The sequence below is a fragment of the Dryobates pubescens genome, chromosome 27 (genome assembly GCF_014839835.1).
Source record: "Dryobates pubescens isolate bDryPub1 chromosome 27, bDryPub1.pri, whole genome shotgun sequence".
Lineage (NCBI taxonomy): Eukaryota > Metazoa > Chordata > Aves > Piciformes > Picidae > Dryobates > Dryobates pubescens.
This window is the reverse complement of record NC_071638.1, coordinates 3368180-3384098: the sequence shown is the minus strand read 5'-3', so window position 1 is coordinate 3384098 and position 15919 is coordinate 3368180. Positions and strand designations below refer to the sequence as shown.

The following is a 15919-nucleotide window of genomic DNA, read 5'->3' as shown; positions in this document are numbered from 1 at the left end:
AGGATAGGATAGGATAGGATAGGATAGGATAGACCAGATTGGAAGAGACCTTCAAGATCATCGTGTCCAACCCATCATCCGACACCACCTGATCAACTAAACCATGCAACCAAGCACCCTATCAAGTCTCCTCCTGAACACCCCCAGATAAAAAAATTAAGACAGAATGTGCCCTGCTTCCTGTGCATGAATATTCTGGTTTTCTGACTCTAACTCTTTGTTTCTCTGTCTGGTGTCTGTTTTAGCTGGATTATGTGGTGACGTGTGCTGTGTGCACACGCTCCGATGGCGGCGATATTCACATTCACAAGAAGAAATCTCAGGTGAGGTTATGCTGGTTTTCTCTGCATTAAGAGGGTGGCATCCCAATACCTAAAAACTCTGTCAAAACCAGCTTCTCAGGCTGTGCTTTGACAGGTGCATCCTTGTGAATCATCTCAGGTCTTTGTCTAGTGATGTTTCGTGGCAGTCATCTAAATGTGAGATCCAAGTGTTCTTTATAGCCCCCTCAAGAAATTTAAAGTCTTCTACATGCTTTCAAGATTTATATCTTTGCCTCCTGGTGGGGAAGGGTGTGCTGGAGTGGAGTATGCCCAGCTGTTATCCAGTCTGAAGGCAAACCTGAAATTGCGTGTGAGGTACAAGAAGCCTTCAGGATAAATCCATAATTTAGAATAGAATAGAATAAACCAGGTTGGAAGAGGCCTTTGAGATCATAGAGTCCAACCTATCATCCAACACCACCTAATCAACTAAACCATGGCACCAAGCACCCCAGGGATGGTGACTCCACCACCTCCTTGGGCAGCACATCCCAATGGCCAATCTCTCTATGAAGAACTTCTTCCTAACATCCAGCCTAAACCTCCCCTGGCACAGCTTGAGACTGTGTCCTCTTGTGCTGGTTGCCTGGGAGAAGAGACCAACCCCCACCTGTCTACAACCTCCCTTCAGGTAGCTGTAGAGAGCAATAAGGTCTGCCCTGAGCCTCCTCTTCTCCAGGCTAAGCAACCCCAGGTCCTTCAGCCTCTTCTCATAGGGCTGTGCTCCAAACCCCTCCCCAGCTTTAGGGCTAATAAATGGCAGACAGTTTACTGGTTACCAGTTTATGGTTTTATTGTTTTGTGAGATTCTTGTTTTCTCTTTCAAACTGCTCATTCCTTCCATCTCTGCACCAAAGGCTTTTATCACTTGCTTGTGTGCAGTGTACAGTTAATCCAGGGTCTATCGTACTGGAGGAGACTGAATAATAAACATGGATGGAACAGGGACAAGAAACCCCAGATTTCTTCACTCATTCTCCAGCAGATCTGGTAACAATTTCTCCTAGTTGGCAGAAATTCTTTCAAAAGCTCTTGTTGCATTTAAAAAGCTTTTTGTCCAGACATTTCTTTTAGCTCCATTCAGCTGCTTTCATGTCTTTACCTAAAATAAACCAATTCTTTTTAATCCTTTAATTTTGTTGTACCATTTAAAAACAATCATTCCTTTGCCCACAAACAAAACTGGCAATGCTGATTATTGTATTTGTAATTGGCATTAGTTAGGTATGTAAGCCCCTTCTGGTGCTGTTGAGACACCACATTACTCCCTGATGCAAGCCTCCTGTTTCTCATTGCTTTTACCCCTGTCTGCAAGTCCATATTTCACCCTGAGTTAACTTCTGCAAAACTCTTTTGAGAAAAATGTGTGAATGTTGCATGTGGGTGTAATGGGTTGGGGCAAACCCCCTCCCCACCACAGGCAGAAATAACGACTCAGGCAAACGGATTGCAAAAGTGATGAAAGTTTAAATAGAAAGCAGTGAATGTTACAGAAAACCCAAAGCACAGTGACAAAGAAAGATCCCATCCCCACCTGAGGGTGCATCCAAAACCCCCAGGGCTCCTTCTTCCCCCTCCCTCTGCTGGGCTAGTCTCAGCTGGCCAGGCCTGAGACTGCCCATCCCCCTGTGGCCTTGGGCCCAATCAGGCCCATGGCCGGGAGATCTCTCCCCCAGTTACCAAGTCTCGGAGAGGGAAGGAAAGAGGAAGTGCCAGACCCCACCACAAAATTTATAGTGGTGCAAGGGATTATGGTAGAAATACCTAACTTCCTGAGTCCACCCACTGGGATGGACTTCTGGACACAGGAAACACCCCTGTAGCAGAGGGCACCCAGCCCAAACTACGACAGTGGGTTTGAAAACTAGGAAGATAAGGATGAAAGCCCTGCCCTAGCTGTGTGTGAGCAGTGTTCAGAATAAGGAGGGAGTTTTCTGTTCCTCATTTCTACAGGCTTGTACTGTGAGACTCCCTATTCATGTTCCTTTGCCTCTCCTATTCTAAGAGAAACTTACCAGTACCCACTAGTAACATTTCAGCCTAGTGAAGCTGAGCTATGGAGAGAAAAGGCAGTTCTATGTACTGTGGAAAGCATATTTGCAGTAGGACATTTTGTTGTATTCACCCAGGCAGCCAGTACCAGAACAAGAGGACACAGTCTCAGGCTGCGCCAGGGGAGGTTCAGGCTGGATGTTAGGAAAAAGTTCTATACAGAGAGAGTGATTGCCCATTGGAATGGGCTGCCTGGGAAGGTGGTGGAGTCACCTTCATTGGAGGTGTTCAGGAGGAGACTTGATGGGGTGCTTGGTGCCATGGGTTAGTTGTTTAGGTGGTGTTGGATTGGTTGATGGGTTGGACGCAGTGATCTTGAAGGTCACTTCCAACCTGGTTTATTCTATGTAATGTGTACCATTGAGGCTCTAAGCTTTAAACTAATAAAAGCCAACTTTTTTCCCCCTCTATATTACTGCCCTGATGGTTCTTCCTTTAGAAAGTGCCTATGCAGCAGTAGAAGCCCTGTTTGGGCACAGGACAGACAAAGCTGCTGTGTTCATACCAGTAGAGCACCTCAGGCATGAAAGCAGTGTGGAAAGGGCTGACTTTCCCCTAAATTATTTCACAGACTACATTTCTTCTCTACTGCCTTGACAATAAGGTCTGTACATGTACTTTCTGCAGGTGTGTCTGAATGAAGATGAGTTTGGGGTTTGTTGTTTGGGTTTTTGTTTGTTGGGTTGTTTGTTGTTGTTGTTGGGGGTTTTGTGCTTTACATTGGATGGCATGAAACAAGGATGCCTGAATGTCCTTGTTTCAGGCATTGGTGCAAGTGTCATCCTTGAGGAGTCTTGTTAATGTCCAATGCTGTTTCTTGTCATGAAGCAATTGCTCTATTTCAAAGTGCAAGTAGCCTTTGTAAGTGCAAATAAGGAAAAGCAACCCTGTCCTATCATAGAATGGCTTGAGTTGGAAGGGACCTTAAAGATCATCTAGTTCCAACACCCCTGCCACAGGCAGGGACACCTTCTGCTAGACCAGGTTGCTCAAAGCCTCATCCAGCCTGGCCCTGAACACTTCCAGGGATGAGGTGTCCACAACTTCTCTGGACAACCAGTTTCGGTGTCTCACCACCCTCATGGTAAAGACCTTCCTAATATCCAATGTAAATCTGCCCTGCTTTAGCTTAAAACCTTCCCAGCTTTCCCGCAGACCTCCTTCAGGTACTGGAAGGCCACTATAAGGTCTCCCTGGAAGCTGCTTTTCTCCAGGCTGAACAGCCCCAAGTCTTGTAGCTTGTTCCAGTAGGTTAGATGGTCCAGCCCTCTAACCATCTTTGTGACACTCCTCTGGACCCTCTTCAACAGATCCACATCCTTCTTGTGTTGGGGTCTCCAGAGCTGGACAGAGTAGTCCAGGTGGGGTTTCACAGGAGCAGAGCAGAGGGACAGTCACGTCCCTTGACCTGCTATCCCCAGAGCTTGTGATGCAGCCCAGGATACAGTTGGCTTTTGGGGCTGCCAGCATGCATTGCCGGCTCATGCCAAGCCCCTCATCAACCAGCACCCCCAGGTCCTTCTCTTCAGGGCAGCTCTCTATCTACTCATCAGCCAGCCTGTATTTATATTTAGAATTGCCCTGACCCAGGTACAGGACTTCTCACTGTGTTGAACTTCATGAGGCTGGCATTGGACCCACCTCTCCATCCTTTCAAGGTCCTTTGTGGATGGCATCCCTGCCCTCCAGCATTGTTTACTGGACCACACAGCTTGGTGTTGTCAGCCAACTTGCTCTATCCCCTTGTCCATGTCACTGACAAAGCAGCACCAGTCCATGAGAAATTCCACTCATCAACTCCATTTGGATGTTGAGCCCTTGATTGCAACTCTTTAAGAGCAGCCATCTATGCAATTCCTTATCCACTGAGTGGCCCATCCATCAAATCCATGTCCTTCCAATTTAGAGACCAGGATGTCAAGGAGGACAGTGTTGAATGCTTTGCACAAGTCCAGGAAGATGTTTTGTGTTCAGTGGTTTGTAGCAAGAATATCACAAGCCTGAATCTGGGCAGATTCAGAGCTTTCAGCACATTCAAAGTGGGCTAAGATTTGACAGGTTTCTTGGATTCAAGTCTTTGTTTGTAAACAGAGGTGTAAGCAAAGAAAGCTGCTTGGCATGATTTTTTTCTTTCTCTGCCTGCCTGTTAATCTTGTTGGAATGATAAAATCTAAAGCCTTTAGCTGTTGAAACATGGATTGTTTTGAGGAGCAAAGTAATGATAGCAGTTCAGGAGCTGCTTCAGAGGGAGGAACAAGGAACATGTAAGAGGAAGCATAGTGGGTAGAGAAACAAACAGAAGCAGAAGATGTGTATGAGAAATCAAGTCCTTGTCCTCCTGAGGGCCATGCTTCCCACTACTGAGTGATGTTGATCTTCTGGTGGTATTAATGCAACAATAGCAATGGAATTACCTGTATGAACAAACTGTGCTAGGTCAGCTACCCCACAGGAACTCCTGCGCTGTGGTGGGTTGAAATTCAAATTGCCAGACCAGTTCAGATGGAAGCAAATGAAGCTACATTTACAAGCAAAACTACAATCCAGAAGTATGAAATGCAATGACAAAACATGTAATATTTACATGTAATTACAACTGATAAACAACACAAGAACCCCCCTGGACAAAACCAGAGGGCTACCAACAGCTTCCCCCTCTCGACTCCCTTCCCCCACCCCTGTACAAGGGAAAAGAGAGAGAAGAGAGCAGAGAGTAGCTTGTTAGTACTTGGCCACAAGAAGAATGCAGCCACGGTCAGCAACAGCCGAGCAAAGGCCCCAGCTAATACCTGTTGGACGAAAGAAGCTGATAAGAGAGTTAGTTTATACAACTAACTTTATGTTAGTTATCAGACCAAAGGGATTATTTAGACCTTCTCATTACCTTCCCTTTACATCCAATGGTAATTTATTTACATTCTACCACATTTTGCTCAAGATCTGTGGAAGATTTCCTAGGCATCAGCCTAAAACTGCCACGTAGGCTGTGTGTGCATTTGCACCACGTTGCAGTAATTTCAAGGCAGTTTTCCCAGTTAGTGAAAAGGAGGAGACCTTAGCTGTGCTGTAGGTAGGTGAGAGGTCAGGTACATTTAGGGACAATTACTGCAGAAGAATTAGTGTTTCATAGCTTGCATGTGAAAACTCAAGGGACTTTTTCACAAGTTATGGTCACTGTTGCAAAACATGCTTTAGCCAGAGACCAGCTCTGTTTTGCCTGCAGGATGTTGAGCAGCTCTGGTATAAGTGAAAAGGTTGGCTGACTGAGCAGCCTTGGACTGTGGTGTTCTGGTATTGCTTGCCTTGTGTTCAGTGTGCCCATTTCCCAAGCACATTTAACTGAGAAGATGCTGTGTTTTGGTTCTTTTTCCATCTTTCTCAGCAAGTGTTTGCATCTCCTAGCAAACACCCAATGGACAGCAAAGGAGAGGAGTCTAAGATCAGCTATCCCAACATATTCTTCATGATAGACAGTTTTGAAGAGGTGAGTTCTTGTTGCAGATGAGTTTTGTCCTGTTCTCATGTCCTGATCAGCTGTTTTCTTGTACAAATGTTCTTGGCTAATTGAGGATTACCTTCCAGAAGTCTTTTGTTTTCTTTTATTTGACCTCCCTCTTTCCTTAATGCTTGAAATCTGAGCCTAAAGCTGGATTTCAGCATCTGTCTTTATGATGAGCTAAAGCAATGCAGGTAAGTGTGAGAGCTGCTTCTATCACATGATTTACAGCATTCACTGCCTGAAGTCTGGTTTGTTGAAAAGCTGGGGTGGAGCTTGCTTTCTGCCATTTACACTGAAACTGCCTTGGCCCTAGGGAGAGTGATGGGAGTATGCATTTATTTGAACTCTTAACAGCTGCTTTTTGTCTTGAAGTGTTTCATCTTGCCTCTTTGGCAGGTTTTTAGTGACATGACTGTGGGAGAAGGAGAAATGGTCTGTGTGGAGCTGGTGGCCAGTGACAAAAGCAACACCTTCCAAGGGGTGATTTTTCAGGGGTCCATCCGCTATGAAGCACTGAAGAAGGTCTATGACAACAGGGTAAGGTGCTTCTGAAAGACATACTTTACAATGATGATGCTCTTGACCACAGTGTTTTCTTGCTTCTGAGGCTGTTAGCTTTTTGTCCTGTGAGATATTTGCATCATGATCTGTTTTTTGGATTTGAAAGTAACCTGAAAGCTAAAGCTTTTAGCTCAGACAGCTGAGAGTATTCAGATGAGGATATGTTACTCTGGTGTTAGTGAAAAAAGAGTGAGGCTGACAAGCAGTCAAGAGCGTGGTACAGGAATGGATCTGAATAAGCAAGTTCTGAGAGACACTTCATTTTCTGGAAAGGTCATAGGTATTCCAGAGAAGGTTTGTTTTATGGGCAGATCTTAAACTCTGGTAACTACCTTGTTTATACACAAAGCATGTTTTTCTTTAGTGTGTTCTGTTCTCGCAGCTATTGTCCAAAGACCACTCGTTTCATTGCCACAGAAAGAAGCTTTCTTTGCTTTCCTATAGAAGCATGAAATGCCAGCACTTCCAGCTTCAAACTCAGTATGTAGTGAAGAAGTCAAGAGAGTGCAGGAGCCAGTAAACTTCTCACAATTTGTTATGAAGACAATCCTGAGAGGTTTAAAAAACAAAAATAAAGTCTCCACAATATCTACAGTGACTGCCAACTTTGTTTCCCTTTGTTCCCACTGTTGTTAGGAATGGTATGGAATAATTTCCCTTCTCCCTGGTTTATATGTACTTGAGTAGTCCTACTCTGCTGGCAGTTTCTCAGGAGAATGTGAAATTGAAATTGCTTCTCTGTTCCTCCATCATCTTATGAGGAGAGACTGAGGGAGCTGGGGTTGCTTAGCCTGGAGAGGAGGAGGCTCAGGGGTGACCTTCTTGCTCTCGACAGCTACCTTAGGGGAGGTTGTAGACAGGCAGAGGTTGGTCTCTTCTCCCAGGCAACCAGCACCAGAACAAGAGGACACAGTCTCAAGCTTTGCCAGGGGAGGTTTAGGCTGGAGGTTAGGAAGAAGTTCTACCCAGAGAGAGTGAGTGGCCATTGGAATGGGCTGCCCAGGGAGGTGGTGGAGTCACCATCACTGGAGGTGTTCAGGAGGAGACTTGATAGTGTGCTTGGTGCCATGGGTTAGTTGATCAGGTGGTGTTGGATGATAGGTTGGACACGATGATCTCAAAGGTCTCTTCCAACCTGGTTTATTCTATTCTATTCTATTCTATCTTATGGCCTCACACAGTCAACAGGTGAGTTACTGAAATATATGGGAATGCAGACTCACTGAAGACAATGTAAGAAAAAAGCCCTGAAGTAGAAAAGACAAAATTTGCTGTGGTGAAGTCTCCTCATAGCCTAAGAGTGTCCTGTGTGACCGCAGAGCTATGTTACGTTGTTTTGTCAGATGAAATAAAATTGTTAGCTCAATTACGGCTGAAGGCCAAAGTTGAAATGGGACCACTCCTGTAACAGAACAAAAGCAACCTCTCTGCTTTTGAAGGTTACTTGATTTCAGTTGTGTCTGTACTCCCTACAACTACCTGAAGGGAGGTTGTAGACAGACGGAGTTTGGTCTCTTCTCCCAGGCAGCCAATACCAGGACAAGAGGACACAGTCTCAGGCTGCGCCAGGGGAGGGTCAGGCTAGATGTTAGGAAAAAGTTCTATACAGAAAGAGTGATTGGCCATTGGAATGGGCAGCCTGGGGAGGTGGTGGAGTCACCATCATTGGAGGTGTTCAGGAGGAGACTTGATGGGGTGCTTGGTGCCATGGGTTAGTTGTTTGGGTGGTGTTGGATTGGTTGATGGGTTGGACACGATGATCTTGAAAGTCTCTTCCAACCTGGTTTATTCTATGTATTAATTCTTAGTCCAGTATGAGTTGTGTTACATGATGAGCATCTTGGCCCTTTCAGGCTGTAAGCTGGAGGAAGTTGTGATAAACCACTTGAACTTATGCATATGTTCTACTTAATTTACTCAGCAGGACCTTGACTGTTTTCACATCGGTCTGTTCCTCTTTTCGGTTCTCGGTTCAGTTTTGAGTTCAGTTGTGTTAACTGGAAATTGAACCCTTCTGTCTCTTGAGAGAGGGTTCAAAAGCTGTCAGGGTTTTGCAGTGAGCAATGCACTGCATGTTAGTTGTGTATAGGAGCTGATCCTTTGTGCTTTGGCCTTGACACCGTGGACATGCTCGTCCAAATTGGCTTGCCACAAAGTAGTGCTGGAATCATGCAGTGCACTTTGCTAGTCTGAAGCATCTTGTGTTTGTGTTTTGATTGCTTTTTGGACTCAGACAGGTGTTCCTCACAGGCCCTGCAGAGTTGTGCACGTGCCTGCTTGTGCTCCCCTGTGCCACATTGTGTGGGTCTGCATAAAGTCCTTTTGTTTAATCCTGGCTTGCCATTGAGTAACTGCATTTTGGATAGCTGAAGGAGTTGATTCTTCTCTGAGCCTCTGGTTTTGTATCTGTAAAGACTGCTTCCCTTTTGGAGATCACATTGGCCACATTGGCCACAACAACCCCATGCAGAGCTACAGGCTGGGGTCAGAGTGGCTGGAGAGCAGCCAGGTGGAAAGGGACCTGGGGGTGCTGGTTGATGGTAGGCTGAACATAAGCCTGCAGTGTGCCCAGGCAGCCAGGAGGGCCAATGGCATCCTGGCCTGCATGAGGAACAGTGTGGCCAGCAGGAGCAGGGAGGTCGTTCTGCCCCTGTACACTGCACTGGTTAGGCCACACCTTGAGTACTGTGTCCAGTTCTGGGCCCCTCAGTTTAGGAAGGAGGTTGACCTGCTGGAACGTGTCCAGAAAAGGGCAACAAGGTTGGTGAGGGGCTTGGAGCACAAGCCCTATGAGGAGAGATTGAGGGAGCTGGGGTTGCTTAGTCTGGAGAGGAGGAGACTCAGGGGTGACCTTATTGCTCTCTGCAACTACCTGAAGGGGGGTTGTAGTGAGGCGGAGGTTGGTCTCTTCTCCCAGGCAACCAGAACAAGAGGACACAGTCTCAGGCTGCGTCAGGGGAGGTTTAGGCTGGAGGTTAGGAGGAAGAGAGAGTGATTGCCCATTGGAATGGGCTGCCTGAGGAGGTGGTGGGGTCACCGTCGCTGGGGGTGTTCAGGGCGAGGCTTGACAGGATGCTTGGTGCCATGGTTTAGTTGATTGGGTAGTGTTGGATATGATGATCTTGAAGGTCTCTTCCAACCTGGTTTATTCTATTCTATCCTATTCTATTCTATTCTATTCTAAATGAATTGCAAGTGATCATCATAAGTTTTTTTTTGTTATAGATCACTTCAGATTGTAGCTTAAAATGCTTCTTAAACATCAAGAGAATGGTAGTTATTCACTGTGGGTTTGACTTCAGATAGCTGCTTTCAGAGATTGTATATGTGTTGAAAATGTGGAGATGATACTACATGGTTTTCTCTCCCTTCTCAATCCCTTGTAGGTGAGTGTTGCAGCTAAGATGGCTCAAAGAATGTCTTTTGGCTTTTATAAATATAACAACATGGAGTTTGTGCGAATGAAAGGGCCGCAGGGCAAAGGACACGCGGAGATGGCAGTGAGCAGAGTTTCTACTGGTGACACTTCACCGTATGGGACAGAAGAGGATTCGAATCCAGACTCACCAGTGCAGGAGAGAGTAAGTAGCAGACAGGAATACTGACTTAACCTTAAGCACAGAGGTGTTTTGTTCCAAAGCCGGTAGCTGGACTGAAACGGCGATGAACTCGCATCAAGGTGCTGAACTCAGATTTGCCTCTGTGTGTGTTTTGAACATGCTCAGGATATGCAGATGGATTTTTAGCACAGCTTTCCTTGGGCACGTACTGAACACAGAGATGACTGGGTGATTCATGTTTCTGGAGGAGTGTTTTGTTGAAACAGCAATGCTGATGCCAGAGAAAATGATGAGTCTGCCTTCTTTCTATGAAAATTAATAGATTCCATTTCTCTACAAGATGGGACTTACCTAGGAATGTGGAATTTGGGTATTCTGTGGGTTGCTTGCTAAATTTCAGAGTAAAATGGTGCTGTTAGGAGATTTTGGTGCTGATGAATGCTGTCAGCATAAAGCTGGTACAATGTTAAAGCAAAGATGATGGATTGTTACGCGTGCACTTAATGCAAGTGCAGTAAATACCGATAGAATTAGTCCATGGGTGCCAATTTGGCCTTTATTCAGCCCTGAGCCTTGTTTCCCATTTAGGCATTTTATCTAGTTAATGGGTATTGGGCAGCATGTCTTTAAAAATACCTGCCCAGATGTGTGCAGATCTGGGCTGAGTAGTTCCTGATAGATTCTAGGCTGGTTTCCTGTGTAACACAGCTAATCTGTGCAGTTGAAAGGTCTGTGGGACTGCTTCTAAATGTCTCCATGCAAGCTGTGTGGTTTTTCTTTCTGGCATCCTAAAAGGCTAAATGGCCTGCCAGCACTGAGCTCATTAACTGCATGTGCTTGCTCTCTACCATAGAGAAACAGCCTGAAGAAATCAGGCCTGGAGGGACTTGCTGATCTTTTGGCTCAAAGACTTCAATGTCAGCTGGAAGATGTCAAACTAAATTTGACAATGTACTATCATTGCTTGTTGCTAATGGCTTTAATGGTGATTTGTCTGTTTCTGGGCTTCCCCCCAGGTGTGATGTGAAATGATTGCAGAATAAAAACAGAGACAAGCACAAAGAGAGGTCAGGTACACTAGAGAGGGATCAGTTGGGTGATAGGGAGCTTCTGCTTTTGGGGGCTTTTTTAAGATTGATGATAGAAGGATGAGTGTTTCTGCAGTGCAGCACTAACCTGCCTTGGTTGTCATCCTCACCCATGTGCCACCTTCCTCTTTATTTGTATGGACAGATATGAGCAGTATCAGGTGTCACCCAGGGAATGTTAAGGGATTGTTAATCTCATCCTCCCTTCCTCACACAGTTCATTTAAAAGTTACTCACCTCTGTTAAGAAATGAGTTATCCCTACCTTCTTCTATTTGAAATAAAACTATTGAAATATTGCTAGCAAAAATGGTGCATAAGCACTGCAATTTCCATTCTTTCTGAAGTAGCTATACTTGATGATAATTGTGGTTTAATTGAGAGCAAGTAGTGCTCTGAAGGAAGGATATCTCCATGGTTTCATCCCTAACCTGTGTTTCACCACAGACAATTATATCCTTGTATTTGTTATCTCTAGGACTAGCCAAACCGTCAGGGGCATCTCATCGTTTTTTGTCTCCATCCTGTCTTGAAATGGTGGAAGCCCCATCCCTGGATGTTTTTGGGGCCAGGCTGGATGTGGCTCTGGGCAACCCGGTCTAGTGGAAAGTGTTCCTGTCCATGGCAGAGGGGTTGGAACTATATAGAATCAGAATCAATAAGGTTGGAAGAGACCTCAAAGATCATCAAGTCCAACCTGTCACCCAACACCTCATGACTACTAAACCATGGCACCAAGTGCCACGTCCAATGCCCTCTTGAACACCTCCAGGGATGGTGACTCCACCACCTCCCTGGGCAGCACATTCCAACAGCTAAGAACTCTCTCTGTGAAGAACTTTCTCCTCACCTTGAGTCTAAACTTCCCCTGGTGCAGCTTGAGACTGTGTCCTCTTGTTCTGGTGCTGGTTGCCTGGGAAAAGAGACCAAGCCCCACCTGGCTACAACCTCCCTTCAGGTAGTTGGAGACAGCAATAAGGTCTCCCCTGAGCCTCCTCTTCTCCAGGCTAAACAATCCCAGCTCCCTCAGCCTCTCCTCACAGGGCTGTGCTCAAGGCCTCTCCCCAGCCTTGTTGCCCTTCTCTGGACACATTCAAGTGTCTCAATGTCCTTCCTAAACTGAGGGGCCCAGAACTGGACACAAGACTCAAGGTGTGGCCTAACCAGTGCAGTGTACAGGGGCACAATGACCTCCCTGCTCCTGCTGGCCACACTATTCCTGATGTAGGCCAGGATGCCATTGGCCTTCTTGGCCACCTGGGCACACTGCAGGCTCATGTTTAGGCGGCTGTCAATCAGCACCCCCAGGTCCCTTTCTGTTTGGAAGCTCTCCAGCCACTCTTGACCCCAGCCTGTAGCTCTGCATGGGGTTGTTGTGGCCAAAGTGCAGCACATGGTATGATGATCCTTGAGGCCCCTTCCAACCCCGACAGTTGTGTGAAATCTGTCATAATTGCACTCTGATTTCACTCTTGCATCAGCACCTTGGGCTCTGTGGCCCTGTTTCGCAGAGGCGCTGTGACCTTTCAGAATGATCCCACCTGGCATACTTCTGAGCAGGGAAATCACTGCCTTGCATCTGACAGAGAAATGAAGAGGCACAACCTTAGCATGCCAAATACGTTGTTAAGCTTATTAAACCTTCTGTGTTTCAGTGTGCACAAATAAGATTGACATCCTTCATGCCTGAAGTATTAATTTTATTCCTTTGTGACCATAGATCCTTTGAGGAAAAAAGTGATCATTGTAGGGTAGGAGTTTTCATTAGCCATGTAACATGTATCAGAATACTTTCATCTTGGTAAGCACCTCGAAACTGAGGTGACTCTTCAGTTGATGTTCCCTGGCCACTCTGATAAAACAAGTCATGATTCCTGTTTTTACACATAGGACTGCCTTGTCGCACATATTTCAGCTTATGAACATGAGCCAGCAGTGTGCCTGGGTGGCCAAGAAGGCCAATGGCATCCTGACCTGCATCAGGAACAGTGTGGCCAGCAGGAGCAGGGAGGTCATTGTGCCCCTGCACACTGCACTGGTTAGGCCACACCTTGAGTCCTGTGTCCAGTTCTGGGCTCCTCAATTTAAGAAGGACATCGAGACACTTGAGTGTGTCCAGAGAAGGGCAACGAGGCTGGGGAGAGGTCTCAAGCACAAGTCCTACGAGGAGAGGCTGAGGGAGCTGGGGTTGCTTAGCCTGGAGAAGAGGAGGCTCAGGGGAGACCTCCTTGCTCTCTACAACTACCTGAAGGGAGGTTGTAGCCAGGTGGGGGTTGGTCTCTTCTCCCAGGCAAACTGTGACAGAACAAGTGGACACAGTCTCAAGCTGTGCCAGGGGAAGTTTAGGCTGGAGGTGAGGAGAAAGTTCTTCACAGAAAGAGTTGCTAGCCATTGGAATGTGCTGCCCAGGGAGGTGGTGGAGTCCCCATCCCTGGAGGTGTTCAAGAGGAGATTGGACGTGGCACTTGGTGACATGGTTCAGTAGTCATGAGGTGTAGGGTGACAGGTTGGACTTGATGATCTCTGAGGTCTTTTCCAACCATGTTGATTCTATGATTTCTTACTGGAAGCACAGAACTTCTTAGACTTCCCATAATGTTTCTTCTGTTCCCCTCTCAGGTCACCTCTTTCAGCACGCCGCCAACGCCAGAGCGCAACAACCGCCCGTCCTTTTTCTCCCCGTCCCTCAAGAGAAAAGTGCCCCGCAATCGCATTGCTGAAATGAAGAAATCCCACTCAGCAAATGACAGCGAGGAGTTCTTCAGAGATGATGATGGTGGAGGTGAGAGAAGTAATTCCAGCTGCAATACAGAGCTGTGGAAAGGGATTCCCAATGACGGGTTTTTCCCGAAGGTTTGCGGTGTGAGGAACCCTGCTCTGCAGAAAGTCCAGCACCAGTGCTGCTCTCAAAATGGGGTGTTCACAAACCTTACAAATCATAGAAGGAATCTTAGAGTCATAGAATGGTCCAGGCCAGGAGGGATCTCCAAAGCTCATCCAGTCCAACCTTCTCGCAGCCAGCCAGGGACATTCCCAACTAGATCAGGTTGCCCATGGCCTCATCAAGCCTCACCTTGATTTTCTCCAGGGAAAGGGTTACCTGTTCCAGTGTTCCACCACCCTCATAGTGAAGAACTGATATCCAATCTAAATATACTTTTCTCTGGGTTGAAGCCATTGTCCTTTGTGCTGTCACCACAGGCCCTTGTAAACTGTCTCTCCCCATCCTTCCTGTAGGTCCCCTTCAGGTACTGGAAGGCTGCTCTTAGGTCTCCCTGGAGCCTCCTCTCCTCCATGCTGAACAACGCCGACTCCCTCAACCTGTCCTTGTAGCAGAGATACAGAGATACTCCCTGACTATTTTTGTAGCACTCCTCTGGACCCTCTCCATCAGGTCCATGTCATTCCTATATTGAGGGCTCCAGACCTGCACACAGTACTCCAGGTGAGGTCTCACCAGAGCAAAGTGGCAGAATCACCTCTCTGGATCTGCTGAAAACATTATCTTTTGATGCAGCCCAAGATGTGATTTGCTTTCTGGGCTGCAAGCTCACACTGCCTGCTCATGTCCAGCTTCTCTTCTGGAGAAGAGGAGGCTCAGAGGAGACATTATTGCTGTCTACAACTACCTGAAGGGAGGTTATAGCCAGGTGGGGGTTGGTCTCTTCTCTCAAGCAACCAGCACCAGAACAAGAGGACACAGTCTCAAGCTGCATCAGGGGAAGTTTAGGCTCGAGGTGAGAAAGTTTTTCACTGAGAGAGTCATTTGTCATTGGAATGTGCTGCCCAGGGAGGTGGTGGAGTCACCGTCCCTGGAGGTGTTCAGGAGGGGATTGGACTTGGCACTTGGTGCCATGGTTTAGTAGCCATGAGGTGTTGGGTGACAGGCTGGACTTGATGATCTTTGAGGTCTCTTCCAACCTTATTGATTCTATGATTCTCATCCATCAGCAACCCCAAATCCTTTTCCACGAGGCTGCTTTCTAACACCTCATTCCCCAGTGTATATTGATAGTGAGGATAGTTGTATTTTGGAAGGCTACAGACCAACAACTTCTGTGTATGTTTTATACAAGTATTTGAGAGAAACCTGAGCAGGAAAGATCTTTCCCCTTTCACAGACACCAGGCTCTTGGGTAGCTCTTCCAGACACCACAATATAGTAAGGTAGGGTATGTGTGTGCTCATGAAAGAGGTCTCTGAGTGCCCTCTTTTGATCAAGAGTTGGCTCAAGTCAGTGAAAAGGCATTTACTTCAGTTGACTTTCAACTCTCTGAAAAAGAAAACTTAATGGATTTGTTTATATTAATGCCTTGTGGAACTCTTCCTCTTGAGGTCTAGTTACCTTGTTGGCTGTTTTGTACTGAGTCAAAATTTGAGTCTGATTCAGAATATGGTGTATGAGTCCAATCATACTGCAGGAAATGGCCAAGTACCATTTCTTATGGTTACAAACAGTTTAGTAGAAAAGCTAAAAAACAAACCCTGTCTTTTGACAGGTAGATAACCACAAAGCTAATTTCCAGACCACAATTTCTGTGTGTGGTTGCAAGGTATTTACCCATCAGTGGTACTGGACCAGCTTAGATAATGAGGAATTGCATATTTAAAAACAAGCTGAAGTGATAATATTTAATTCAAATTCTGTGCCAGTTAAAGTGGTTGTAATTAATTTAGGGTTCCATCAGTAGAAAACTTCCCTCATTTCTTTTTTTCCTTATTTTGCCTAGTCAAAATGTCTGTTGTTTCAGATGAGCTGTGTTTTTAGCATGTTTTATTAGGCAAAGGGTAAGGCTTGGGTTGGTTACTAAGTAGTGTGAGGAGAGAAGGGCAGCTT

General features: G+C 46.2%; 1 protein-coding gene across 1 annotated transcript in view; it reads left to right on the top strand.

The window, feature by feature from the left end:
• KIAA0930 (KIAA0930 ortholog) overlaps positions 1-15919 on the top strand; it is an 84590-nt gene that overhangs the window by 61076 nt on the left and 7595 nt on the right. The window contains exons 4-8 of the mRNA XM_054173846.1: positions 246-323; positions 5758-5859; positions 6271-6411; positions 9822-10016; positions 13702-13864. Of these exons, the coding sequence (XP_054029821.1) occupies positions 246-323; positions 5758-5859; positions 6271-6411; positions 9822-10016; positions 13702-13864 (679 nt within the window). The remainder of the gene's footprint in view (positions 1-245; positions 324-5757; positions 5860-6270; positions 6412-9821; positions 10017-13701; positions 13865-15919) is intronic.